A 13,507-nucleotide genomic window follows, 5' to 3' on the forward strand; every position below is an offset into this window, starting at 1 on the left:
CATGCTCGTCTGGGATGTCACGGTAGAGGGACTGAGGGAGGCTGGGGGGGATGTTGTGGGGGCAGTGGGATTGATGGACAACAAACAATAGAGCACTTGACAGTGAGAGCACAGCATGTGACCTGCAGAGTCATAACACAGGCGGGACAACGGACATTAGAAAAAAAATTGATTTTCATATGTTTACTTTTTTTTTTTTAGGATATTTCTAAAAAAAAAAAAAAAAAATTTAAAAATACAAATATTATAACTTGGTTTTGTTTTATGAGTTTTTAACATTTTTACAAATAAAACAACTTGTTTTAGAACATCAAAATGACATTTCTATGAATTCAAAAAACATTTTTTTCATATTTTCTTCTGAAAGACTAACTTCATTATAGCTTATAACATATAACAACACTAATTCTTTAGGACTCATTTTTAAATGTATTTTTAGAATTACATTATTTTCTATTTTAGAATTTTTTTGAAGATAGTTTTGATTTATTTTTATTTTTAAATGCAAAATAAATTATTTTTGTTGTTGTTGTTGTTTGAAAGCCAAAAGCAGAGCAAAACTAATTTCTCAATTACGTTCCATCTGCATGGAATTGCGTGTGGTGTTTGAGGGGTGTGGGGGGGTATCATTGCGGAGGGGGTCACGGATGACAATAGGCCTCTTGAAGGCGACTCAAGTGTATTCTGCTTGTGTCACACTCACACCAACAGCGGACGAGCTTCAGCTTCAACTTCTGGACGGGAAACTTCTTTGCTGGCATTCGACACTCCACATCTTCCGGTGGGAATATTTTGCAAGGCCATCGTCAGGTAGGAATATTCCAAAGTCATTTTGACACCTGCAAAAAAAAAAAACTCAAATCCAACTACGAATCATTGCAAACTATGCTCGTTCTTATTTCTTCATACTAGGCATGTATTGTGAGCATTTTCAAAGATAAATACAACTGAAATAAAAAAAGATTCAAACTACTGTAATATTATGCGCAGTTTCAGCAACTAACGCACTGATTCTGTCACATTCCACTGGAGAGAGCACACGTTCCACTCGTCATTTGGAGCACTTATTGTAGCCTACTTCAAAGTTAAACACTAATCAACTGTTCTCAATAAATGTATGGTATTGGTTTGTCTATACTTTTTTTTAAAAAAGTTCAAGACATTAATAGGAACAGATTGAAAATAAAATTCAGTGATTCTTTTATATACCACTAGAGGGAGTCCATGCACCACCTCAACAATCGCACTGAATTGACTTGATTCACAGAATACACAGCTTCCTTTTTGCTTTGATATTCCAGTATTGTGACAGTTTTTCATCTGCTTCGATAACGACTTTAAAAACAACAAAAAGTACAGCCTACTTAAATGACCTAACAAAAAAAACAACATTTTCTTTCAAATTAGAACTTAATTCTCATAGTTCTATGCGGATCTATTACTAATATATTAGAACGTTTGAAAAAAAAAAGTTTTTAATATTCAGTAGATAACCATGAAAAAAAGGGTTTACTGTTTAACATTTTTATCTTAACATTTTATATTTAATTAACCTGATATTCAGAATTTTTCTCTTTTTGATTTTTTGTTCTTTTTTTTTACTTCTGAAAAATTCAACTGTAATCTTTTTTTAATGAATTCACCCGCCTAAAATAAAAACAATAAATAAAACTTTTCACCTTTAAAACGGCAACTTCTTTTCATATTTTGACATTTTAAAATACAAGAAAAAAAATACTTTTATCTTGAAATTGATTGATTGTTAATTTACACTTTTTTGTCATGCAAAATCTGAATAAACGCAGTATTGACAGCCCGCCCCACAAAACTCCACTTTTAGCTAAAAAAAAATAGGTATTTCAAAACAATTTATGAAAATAGAATTTCATTCATTATTTAATATTGATGTGTTGAAAAAACTTGGAAAAAAGACAAGTATATGACTTCTTGTATTTTGAAAACAATATGAATTGTAATACTTCAGTTTTATATATTATAGAAATGTATTACTACAAAAAATCCAACATTGAAGAAAAAAAAAATTAAACATCAGTTGGAAAGGTTTTTCTTTTACCGAACAAAAATAAGTTTTTTTTTTTTTTTTTTGCAATACTTGATCTTAAATATGTATCTGTACCTAACGTCATTTTTTTTGTTTTTAGGGCCAGTTTTGTCAGCGCAGGTTTTCGGCCGATGCCGGAGCCTCAGTGGGACTTGTCCGCCCGCTAGTTTGTCGGAATGTCGGGACGCAACTCGGGGGCGGGCGAGCCCGCCGAGAGTCGCTTCCACGTGGACGTGGTTCAAGAGGACGAGTCGCGGGGCCGCTTCCGGGTGGGCTTCGCCGACCCCGGCGCTTTGGGCAGCGCTGGCGACATCGGACTCCCGCCGGACGTTTTCCTGGAGCCAGATGGGCCGCGAAGCGACTCGGTCAGCTTGCACTCGACGGGCACGGGGCAGACGCAAGTGTCGGACACACACTCCAACACGTACTACATGAGGACGTTCGGACACAACACGGTGGACGCCGTGCCCAACATCGACTTCTACCGCCACACGGACGCCACGCTCGGCGAGAAGATGAACAGACCCTCGCTCGCCGAACTCCACGATCAACTCGACAAGGTCAGTGGCAGAAAATGCAGCACAAGCTCGTCGTAAAAAAAATACATTTTCAAATATATTCCACTTAGGCATTAGTTTTAGTTTGAGACTTTTTAATACATTTTTTATTTTTATTTTAGGACATTTTAAAATGTATTTTTATTAAAAGAAACAAAAGTAAATGTGTTTTATTTAAGGATATTTTAAAATACAATGTAGAAATTTGACAAAATATTTTGGGACATTTTTAAATATATTTTTACAACAATGCTTTTTATTTTAATACACTTCAAAATAGATATATAAAAATTGCATGAATTCTATTTTGGGATATTTTGAAAATAACTAGAATTTTAGGGCATTTTTTAAATACATCTCAAACAGCGTTTGGTATATTTTAAAAAGTGCATTTAAAAATTGGTTTCATTTAGACCATTTTAAAATAGTTTTTTAAAAAATATTTTAGCAATAAAAATAAAATCAATTTTATTTTGGTGTACATTTACATATACTTTGCACATTTTATTATATTTATCTTTTAAATAATTATTCTCCCACCTCCTTTCTTAAAAGTTCAATTACAGCTCATGTTTTCAGGTGACATGATTGGGGGGGGGGGGAATCCCTTCAACTTTGTTAGATTTCCTCTTGTTTTTTGCATTGGGTCAGATAAGAAGGTGTACCAAATGAAGTGACCACAATGAGTCAGTCAACGCAATTCGACATCTCTCATTCAGTCCCTTCACGCACATCTTCTGAGTATTTATGGGACTGATGATGCCATTGGACACATGCACACAAATTCGCGCAAACACGAACACACACTAGTTCGGCGTTTGGGTCTTACAGCTTTCAGATTTTAGCCTACTCACATTTTCCCGTGGTCTTAGAAACGTGTAAAATGTTTGCCTTTGGTACCTGTGATGACGTTCTGCAGCCGTTCCTCAGGATCCCCTGGAGGACGGCATGGCCAACGGGGAGGAGCCGTCGGCGGCCGAGGAGGCAGCAGCCCGGGCGGCCAAGGAGAACAAAGGAGCCGCCATCAAGTTTGGTTGGGTCAAAGGAGTTCTGGTATGAGCAGACATAGAATAATAAACAGTTTTCTTTAGCATGTCAGTCGCCTTCAAATTCAACTTTAATATTCCAAAATTGTACGGCCTTTTCTCTGGTAAGGCCCGGTATGCGCAAAGACAATCGGCCTGTTTTTGGTACGATTTTGGACCGCTTTCCAACCAACGAGCAATGGCTGACCACTTTGTGTCTTATAAGACTATGCTTGAAGATCATCCGGTTTATTTGGTGTGTTAAGATGACATTGACCCTTAAATAGGGTTCGAAACAGGTTGGGTCAACGATCTTATATATCAACCGTGTTCAATATTTGCCACCAACACTCTTCCCTGCGTGTGGGGGAAGCTGACTACTCATGAGTCATCCTGGGTGGCGCAATACCGTGGCTGAGTTAATGATAACCATTTGTTGCAGGTACGATGCATGCTGAACATCTGGGGCGTGATGCTCTTCATCCGGATGTCGTGGATCGTGGGACAGGCCGGCATCGGTACGCCGCCGCTTCCGTTTGTTTGCCGTTGAGCACGAACGCTCGAATGAACGAGCGTTTGATTTGTGAGCAGGACTGACCATCGCCATCATCCTGATGGCCACGCTGGTGACAACCATCACCGGTCTGTCCACCTCTGCCATCGCCACCAACGGCTTCGTACGAGGAGGTGAATCTCTTCAAATCCGCTGTGCTGTAATATTGTTGTTAAAAAACAGAAAACCTCGGTCCTGTTATGTTCCTAATGAGCACGGCCTGGTGCCGGTGCATTCCTCAAACTTGGCAAGTGTGTGTTTGCAGGTGGCGCTTACTACTTGATCTCCAGGAGCTTGGGTCCAGAGTTTGGGGGCTCCATCGGCCTCATCTTCGCATTTGCAAACGCGGTGGCCGTGGCCATGTACGTGGTCGGCTTCGCCGAGACGGTGGTAGAGATGCTCAACGTGAGGAACGCTTCCTCAGACGCCCTTGCCGACGTCTTTTGTCGCTCATGACTGTTTTTCTTCAATGACTTCCTCGGGCTTGTTTCCAGGACGTGGACGCTCTGATGACGGACGAGCTGAACGACATCCGCATCGTGGGCACGCTGACTGTCATTCTGCTACTGGGCATCTCAGTGGCCGGGATGGAGTGGGAGGCCAAGGCTCAGATTGTCTTGCTGCTCGTCCTGCTGGCCGCCATTGCAAATTACTTCATCGGAAGCCTCATACCTGCCCAGGACAAGAAGGCCAAAGGATTCTTTGGATATCAAAGTCAGGCACACATGAATGTTTTACCATACACTCAAAACACTATCTGAAAAGCGTCAATCGCAGTGTGTCTCCTGGAAGTAGAAATCCTCAATCGATCTTTGAGTGCATCTACAGCCGACTGGCACACTATGTAAAGCCAGCCAATCGTAGAGTAACTCTTGACAGATTATAGATTATAGAATCATGCAGACATGACCACTCAGTCCCAGAGTGTCTCCCGACACACCAGTTTCATGCAGCCATCCTCAAGTGATCCCAGAGTAACTCCTGGCACCTCAGAGATCCTTACAGAGATTGAATGCCGATCGCAGAGTATTCTTGACACACCAGAGATGAAGAGATCCCAGTGTCTCCCGACACACCAGTTCCAGACAGTCATCATCAATCAATCCAAAGATCTCTGCAGACATTCATTCAGACATCATCAGTCGGGCCCAGAACATCTACTACCACATTGCCGGTCCATCTCAAGAGTGTTTCCAGACAAATCATTAACAGAAAATCTCAGTCATTCACCATTGTTATCACTGCGTCTTTTCCTTCCTTGACTTATAAGACTTCTGATTTGGCTCAAATGATTTTACATCGCACCAGCCATTGCTTTGACCGTGTCTGAGATTCTTTGTCACTTCTGCAGCGGCTATATTTGTGGAAAACCTGGGTCCTGACTTCCGGGATGAAGAGACCTTCTTCTCCATGTTCGCCATCTTCTTCCCGGCAGCCACCGGCATCCTGGCAGGAGCCAACATCTCTGGAGACCTCAGGGTATGTTTAACCAGCACATAAACCATGTGCTTGCTATTCGGACTGATTAAATCATCAAAATGATCTGCTAAGAATCTTCGACAGTATGTCGCAAACGCTGAACTGCAATTTATAGTGGAGGGTGACTACATAGTGGATAGGAAGCGATTCCCAACAAAGGTCCAATCATTTGTGTTGTGTCCATCATTTAAAGGACCCCCAGTCTGCCATCCCCAAAGGAACTCTGCTCGCCATCCTCATCACGGGCCTCACCTACGTGGGCGTGGCCATCTCTGCAGGTCAGTGACGGTTATGTGTCATCATTATCTTGCGTCTCTACGATACGCCGCTAACCCAACGCGCGTGGGGATGATCCTTCAGGCTCGTGCATGGTGAGAGACGCCACGGGCGACGTCAATGACACGCTGAGCGACACCATCAACTGCACAGATGCCGCCGCTTGCACGCTGGGATACGACTTCTCCATCTGCAAGGAGGGAGGATGCCAGTACGGCCTCATGAACGACTTCCAGGTAAGATTGCCAGCCGGGCTGTCAAGACATCAATGTGTGTGTGTGTGTGTGCGTGTGTGTGTGTGTGTTTGGGGAAAATAGTGTCGCCGTTGTTGTGAGTCACAAGCCTCTTGCAGCAATGAATCGACACATTGTCAATTGCCTCCTACACACACGCACCAACACGGACCGTTGTGGAAATTTCTGTTTGTGCCTGTGAGATGAAGCGATCAAGTACTGGATTCAGATGCGTTCCATGTAAAGTGACTCCCGAGATTTATTTCTCACCAAATTGTAGATGTTAGAAGATTGTTTTTTTTTTTTGGGCAGTCGCTAAAGCTGCAGCGCCATGATTTGCCTCTCCTCGAAGAGTTTGAGCGCCTTCATTTGCATCAGCGGCTGCTGGTATAAACTTCATGACATAAACATAACAGAGAAAGTGGCATCCACGTTTGAGAGAGACAAAAACTAACCCGAACCCACTTTTTTGGGGGGTGTATTTTGAAAGCTCATTTTATAAAACCAGGTGATTTTTTTTTTAACCATTCAAATTTAGCAGAGTTGTTAACAACACAAAACATTATTTATCATCTTTGAACTAAGAAGTCGTAAATGAACATACATTCAGCATAGCATTCTTTCCTTTGTCTTCTCGCTATTTTGACTCAAATAATAGCAGTAACATTATTATACCTCGCAGGCGATGAGTTTGGCGTCTGGCTTTGGGCCTCTCATCACGGCGGGAATCTTCTCGGCCACCCTGTCGTCCGCTCTGGCTTCGCTGGTCAGCGCTCCAAAAGTCTTCCAGGTAGGCAAAACATGAAAAAAAAATGCTCAATCACCTTGGACATTTGTGTACAATCACTTCCTTGTTTTGCTTCCTGTGTTGAAGCAAATGTAAAACTCCCTTTTGGACAATTAAAACCCATGAAATTCCTTGTCATTTATTAGTTATTAGTGCCACAATCTTTAGAAGACCAAGAGTACGTACTTACATGCTTTGTGCACATTCATGGAGAAGAAGAAAGGAGGAGGAGACGAATAAGACCATAATAAGCCTTTAATAAATTGATTTGAATAGTAAATTAGCCAGCCAATGACGTTTAAATAAACCTCTGCCATTAGCATCTCTCCCGCGGCGGCGTCATACACAGGCGTTTTTTTTAAATGCGTAACGGGCTCGGGGGCCGACAATTTTTATGAATAAGGCCGGGGGGTCGATGCTTGAACGGAATCAAGATCGCAGCCAGAGGGCGGAGGACTGACCGGCAAAAAAGGGTCAAGTGCCCTTTTCTGGAATTAACATTTCAAAAAGTGTACAATTGTGTGTGCGTGTGTGTGCGCTCAGGCTCTTTGCAAGGACAACATCTATCCAGGCATGGGCGTCTTCGCCAAAGGTTACGGCAAGAACAACGAGCCCTTGCGCGGCTACGTGCTCACCTTCTGCATCGGCCTCGCCTTCATCCTCATCGGTAGCCCACCGACACTTGATGCGCACTTGATTTGTAGCTGCTGAATACCATGTATCCCCCCCGCCCCCTTCGCTATATTCGTTCTTTTTCCTTTTCTTCTCAGCTGAGTTGAACATCATCGCTCCTATCATCTCCAACTTTTTCCTGGCGTCCTACGCGCTCATCAACTTCTCCGTCTTCCACGCCTCGTTGGCCAACTCTCCAGGTGAACTTGACGCCTCACTCTTTAATGGAAAACAGTTTTTCCAGATCCTTGTCATCCAGTTGAAGGTTCATACACTTGCTTCTTGTCATCACAAGCAGGACAACTTTGACATACTCGTCAGACTAGTCCAGTTGTAACGTCACTGGTAGTACAAGTAGCATGCATTTGTCCAGTATGCATTCCTCAAACAGCAATGTTATTCCCTCACACATTGTGAACTACTAATCTTCCTTATCAGAGCTAACGCCTTGCCATCCGTCACCACAGGGTGGCGTCCCAGCTTCAAGTACTACAACATGTGGGTGTCCCTGGCGGGCGCCATATTGTGCTGCGTGGTGATGTTTGTCATCAACTGGTGGGCGGCGCTGGTCACGCTACTCATTGTCCTTGCACTCTACATCTACGTGAGCTACAAGAAGCCTGGTGATCCTCAAACGCAGTCTACCTTACACGTGTCTACCCTCTGCAGGCTCTTAACCCGTTTCTGCTTCTCATCCCTTTGATCATGTCCATGTGCGCAAGACGTCAACTGGGGATCGTCCACACAGGCTCTCATCTACAACCAGGCTCTCACCCAGTGTCTCAACCTGACTGGTGTGGAGGACCACGTCAAGAACTTCAGGTGAAGTTCAAACTGGGGCTATTTTGGACCAAAAGACAATACAATCCCAGAATCGATAGATCACATCCACAAAACTTCACTGGTTGATATGCGATTGTCTAATGGCACCATATTCATTTAGACGCCAGCCGATCACAAAGTTTCTCCTGACACATTATAAAGCCATGACGACACACCAGAGATTTATGCAGACATCATCAGCCCAGTCCAGAGTGGCTGCAGGCACATTATAGATTCACGTAGCTGTAACCGTCATCAATAAGTTACGGTAACAACCAAGCAACGTACATATATGATGCCACAATTTAATCCAAGGTACAAGGTAGAGCCACAAAGACATCATCAAACGCTTTCAGAGTTTCTCCACACATGACAAGTACATGCAGACATCATCAGCCGATGGTCAGAGTGTCTTCATGTGCCTGAGTGTTAATACAATATAATACAATACAACTTGCTGTAACAAAGCGCTTTCCATATCGTATCATAAATCCTCCCCATTTCCAATGAGATTGCATGTTTGTGCTGACAGGCCTCAATGTTTGGTCCTGACCGGTTATCCGAGCTCTCGGCCCGCTTTGCTGCAGCTGGTCCATTCCTTCACCAAGAACGTGGGCCTGATGGTGTGCGGACATGTCAGGATTGTACGTACGCTCTCTATCGCAGTGCACCCTTACAAGACGCATGGCCTTACTGTGTGTGCACGTGTGTGTGTGTACGCATGTGTATTTGCAGGCGTGTCGGCGTCCCAACGTGAAGGAGGCGTCTCAGGAGCACGCGCGCTGCCAGCGTTGGCTCAACAAGAAGCGCATCAAAGCGTTCTACGCTCCCGTCTTCTCCGACTCACTCAGACATGGCGTGCACTTCCTCCTGCAGGTGGCAACAACACTCCTTCTTCCTCATTGTTTCATTGAATGACTGATAGACTGAGTGATGTGCGTGTCTCCTGGTCCAGTCAGTGGGTCTGGGCCGCCTGAAACCCAACACACTGGTGCTAGGCTTCAAGAACAACTGGATGGAGGGCCAAATGAATGATGTGGAGACGTACATCAACATTATCCAGTAAGAAATGCCTTGGTCTTCTTCTTCATTGCCGTCTTCTTCAGTGATGCATTGTGGGTGTTATTCCCTAGTGATGCCTTTGACCTGCAGTTTGGTATGGTCATCCTGAGGCTTCCTGAGGGTTTGGATGTCTCTCACATCCAAGGACAAGGTCAGTGAAAAGTATGACTCTGTTGCTAACCAAATCAGTAGCACCTTGTAATGCAAGTGAACAGACCTCACTGGCGAATTTGGGGTCTATCAGAGACTCAAAAAGACATCATCAGCCGATCTCAGAGTGTCTTCTTTCACATTATAGGTCCATGTAGACATCATCACGTGATCCCAGAGTGTCTCTAACTCTGTTGTAGCAGAGATTCATGCAGACGTCATCAGCCAAACCCAGCGCCATCATGGCTGAGAGATAATAACTCAATGTCTTCTGGTACATTAAAAAGCTGTGTAAACATCAGTAGACGCTCCCAGGGTGTCTCCCGACATATCAAATTCATGCAGACATCATCAGACAATCTCAGAGAGCAGCTGCTGCCATCAGAAGTCAATCCCAGGGTCGATTAACACATTGTAGAACCATACAGACATCAAAAGCTGATTTCAGAGTATCCTGGTACCACAAACAACCCTGAAGACATCACCAACTGATCTCAACAAATGATGGTTCCAGTACATTTACAGACATCATCAGCCAATCTCACATATACTGGTAAATTAGAGATTTCCTCAAGACATCACCAGCCGATCCCAGAGCGTCTCCAGGCACATTTAAAGAGCCATGCAGGCATCTTCAGTTGTTGCCGGGCTTTCCTGACATGTCGGACTCTTCCAGATATCATGTGGCCATTTCCAAAACGTCTGCTTATGTGATTTTGATTTGTGAAGAGGTCCAGCATGTGTGGTTTATGTGTTCCTTGCAGACGAGCTGTCTTGTTCTCATGAGAAGCCTCCAATCACCAAGGACACCCTGGTGACTGTCACTCTGACCAAAGACTCAGATTCGGACTCTAGTCCGTCAAAGACGGCCAGCAACCAGAGCAGCCCGCTCATCATCAGAGGTGACTACCTACTGTTACAATTATTATTACAATAGTACCTCATCTTACGAGTGACCCTAATTGAAAGTTTTAAAGATACTCACAAATTGAATAGATATTCAGGCACAATGAGTTACGATCTTGGTTATTGAACAAATTAAATCGGTAAGTCCATCTATCTGTGTGTGCAAATAGATAGCAAAGCAGCTCTGAGTGTGAGCGATCAGCGCCTCCTAGAGTCCAGTCAGCAGTTCAAGAAGAAACAAGGGAAAGGAACCATCGACGTCTGGTGGCTCTTTGACGATGGAGGTCAATTTTTGCAATTTTTTCAATTATGCCAACAGACATTTTACAAGGGCTCTGTATCAAAGACACTTTAGACCTAGTGGTCATGTTGGTGAATTACAGTTGTTTTTTTTGGGGGGGGGGACAGCAAGATTGAAGTCACATATTTTGGGGGGAAAAATATGAGAATAAAGTCTTACTTTTTGTCCATGTATGTAATATGAGAGTAAAGTGGAATTGCTTAAAAAATTCTATACTAAAAAAATTCTATACTAATATTACAACATCTTGTTATTCATATGTAATGAGAGTAAAGCAATGCCGTGTGAATCACAATTGATGTTTGTGGCGAGTACATGAGTAGTATGAGGATACCCCCTCAAGGAAGGTTGGCTGCCCAGGACTTATTACCGATACTTGACTTATTTCATTTATAAGTTGGCACAATGATATCATTGGCATTACCAATTAAAGTAGGCAAATAATACCTATTAGCTATTAATATCTAATAAACAATACAATGCATTTCAAGCTTGTTGCAATTCACAGACAGAAATCATGAATGAATTGTAATATTGTAAAGTGTGATTGTTGTGGTTAGGGCTGACGTTGCTCCTTCCCTACCTGCTGACCAACCGAAGCAAATGGGCCGACTGCCGCATTCGAGTCTTCATCGGAGGAAAAATCAACCGCATCGACCATGACAGACGCATGTCGGTCCCACGCACATGCATCAAACACCTCAGAAGTGCCTCAGAAGAGAAGGGGTGCACTGACGTGTGCGTGTGATGTGTATGTACAGGATGGCAACGCTGCTCAGCAGGTTCCGCATCGATTTCTCCGACATCAACGTTCTAGGAGACATCAACACCAAACCCAAGAAACACAAGTATGTCACGATCAATATGTGAGCATACATACAGAAACACAGTATCTTCTTCACTCATGATGTCACACTCATTGTAAATGATAGAAGAAACAAGTAACAACTTTCTGAGTTCATGTACAATAATGAGTGCGTGTTTGTCTGGGTCAGTCTGGAAGATAGGGCGAGGAAGTGAAGGTGGATATTGTTAATGATTGTATTGTACATGTGTGTGCGTGTAGTAAGTTGTGGTTCAAGGCCCTGGTGGAGCCGTACAGGTTGAAGGAAGAGGACATGGACCAGGAGGCGGCCGAGCGTCTGAAGGCCGAGCAGCCCTGGAGGATCACCGACAACGAGCTGGAGCTCTACAAGGCCAAGGTGACGCCAAACACGTCTGCGACACTCGCACACACAACGCTGCTTTTAACAGTAAGGCTTGCGACCTTTGTGCTCAGAGCAATCGGCAGATCCGACTCAACGAACTACTCAAGGAACACTCCGGCGACGCCAAGCTCATCGTCATGTGAGAAAACAAATCTTCACCACTTGACTTCTTGTCATCAAAACTACAAGCAAGAAAAAATATATAATAATTCTTATGCTCGTGAAATAAATTGCTATTGCAGAAATGGTTTTCTTTGTATGATTGCAAACACTAACTTATAACTTTAAAATGCACAATACAAGTTGAAATAGTACTAAAAAAATAAACCTTATACCACTTCTAAACATTTGTTGATTCTGTAATTGTAATTGTACCCTAATGAAGTTAAAGTCAAAATAAAGCTCTTTTGTGATTGGTCAGGACGATGCCCCTGGCGAGGAAGGGTGTGGTCTCAAGCGCCCTCTACATGTGCTGGCTGGAAACGCTGTCCAAGGAACTTCCTCCTCTTCTGCTGGTGCGAGGAAACCACCAAAGCGTCCTCACGTTCTACTCCTAACACACACACACACACACACATACACACAAGATAAAGTTACATTTTTACTTTAGCATTACTTGGTGCCGTTTTGTCCACTTTTTTTTAATGATTAAATTGTCATAACAAACTGACCAAATGTACATTTAACGGTTTGTTTCCATGAATCATAGTTGTATTTATGTGGAGAAAGAATGTGTCACTATGTTGTCATGTCATTTTTTTAACATTGTTGAATAAATCCACTATTAAGTACAAAATGTTTTGCAGTCAAAGCTTTTATTTGACCTAAAACTACAAATATACAACAACAATTATGACTTGCTTCACTAAGTCCTAAACAAATTCTGAATGGTGGAAGGTAACGATAATGGCAATATTGCGATATTGAAATTGCCACAAAGACATACAACCACTCACACTCACACTCACACCTAGGGACATTTTAAGAGTGTTCAATCAACCTACCATGCATGTCTTTGGAATGTGGGAGGAAATCGGAGTACCTGGAGGAAACCAACGCAAGCACAGAGGGAACATGGAAACTCCACACAGGAAGGCGGAAGCCGGAATTGAACCCAGCACCTCTGTACTGTGAGGCCATCGTGCTAACTAGTCCTTCACCGTGCTGCCACATACAAAAACATGTTTTTTTTTTTTTTTGCCAACCTCCCCACAATATCACCATAATATACCATGAATATCATATCGCGATAATATCGCATCGTGACGTTTGTATATGTTACATCCCTAGTTAATGGCGATGCGTTTAAGACTACTCGGATAATTAAATACAAAGAGTTATTCCTTTTAGACTTCAATCTTATTTTCCTCGAAAAATTATCTCATAAGAATACTATGAATGACAGTACCATTAA

The 13,507-nt window shown here is 42.9% G+C and overlaps 2 protein-coding genes across 2 annotated transcripts in view; one reads left to right on the top strand and one right to left on the bottom strand.

Annotated features, from left to right (window-relative positions):
• Positions 1–11,586, bottom strand: part of znf608 (zinc finger protein 608) — a 40,356-nt gene extending 28,770 nt beyond the window's left edge. Inside the window, exons 1-4 of the mRNA XM_088288092.1 lie at positions 11,469–11,586; positions 6,861–6,968; positions 3,520–3,669; positions 704–839 (exon numbers count right to left, since the gene is read on the bottom strand). The gene's annotated coding sequence lies outside the window, so the exon portion shown is untranslated. The remainder of the gene's footprint in view (positions 1–703; positions 840–3,519; positions 3,670–6,860; positions 6,969–11,468) is intronic.
• slc12a2l (solute carrier family 12 member 2-like) lies at positions 688–12,881 on the top strand. Its single transcript, XM_088288119.1, has 26 exons — positions 688–810; positions 2,163–2,622; positions 3,550–3,672; positions 4,087–4,162; positions 4,236–4,331; positions 4,463–4,602; positions 4,692–4,911; positions 5,549–5,676; positions 5,870–5,954; positions 6,037–6,188; positions 6,868–6,975; positions 7,516–7,639; positions 7,743–7,844; positions 8,112–8,267; positions 8,367–8,466; positions 8,999–9,110; positions 9,202–9,342; positions 9,422–9,528; positions 9,600–9,679; positions 10,443–10,580; positions 10,755–10,868; positions 11,446–11,557; positions 11,647–11,733; positions 11,952–12,087; positions 12,165–12,232; positions 12,515–12,881. The coding sequence occupies exons 2-26, from the start codon at positions 2,239–2,241 to the stop codon at positions 12,648–12,650; spliced, it is 3,225 nt and encodes a 1,074-aa protein (XP_088144245.1). The 5' UTR covers positions 688–810; positions 2,163–2,238; the 3' UTR covers positions 12,651–12,881.
• Positions 12,882–13,507: the final 626 nt, after the last annotated feature.

The sequence above is a fragment of the Idiotropiscis lumnitzeri genome, chromosome 1 (assembly GCF_059441095.1).
Source record: "Idiotropiscis lumnitzeri isolate Australia: NSW breed Sydney's pygmy pipehorse chromosome 1, RoL_Ilum_1.0, whole genome shotgun sequence".
NCBI lineage: Eukaryota > Metazoa > Chordata > Actinopteri > Syngnathiformes > Syngnathidae > Idiotropiscis > Idiotropiscis lumnitzeri.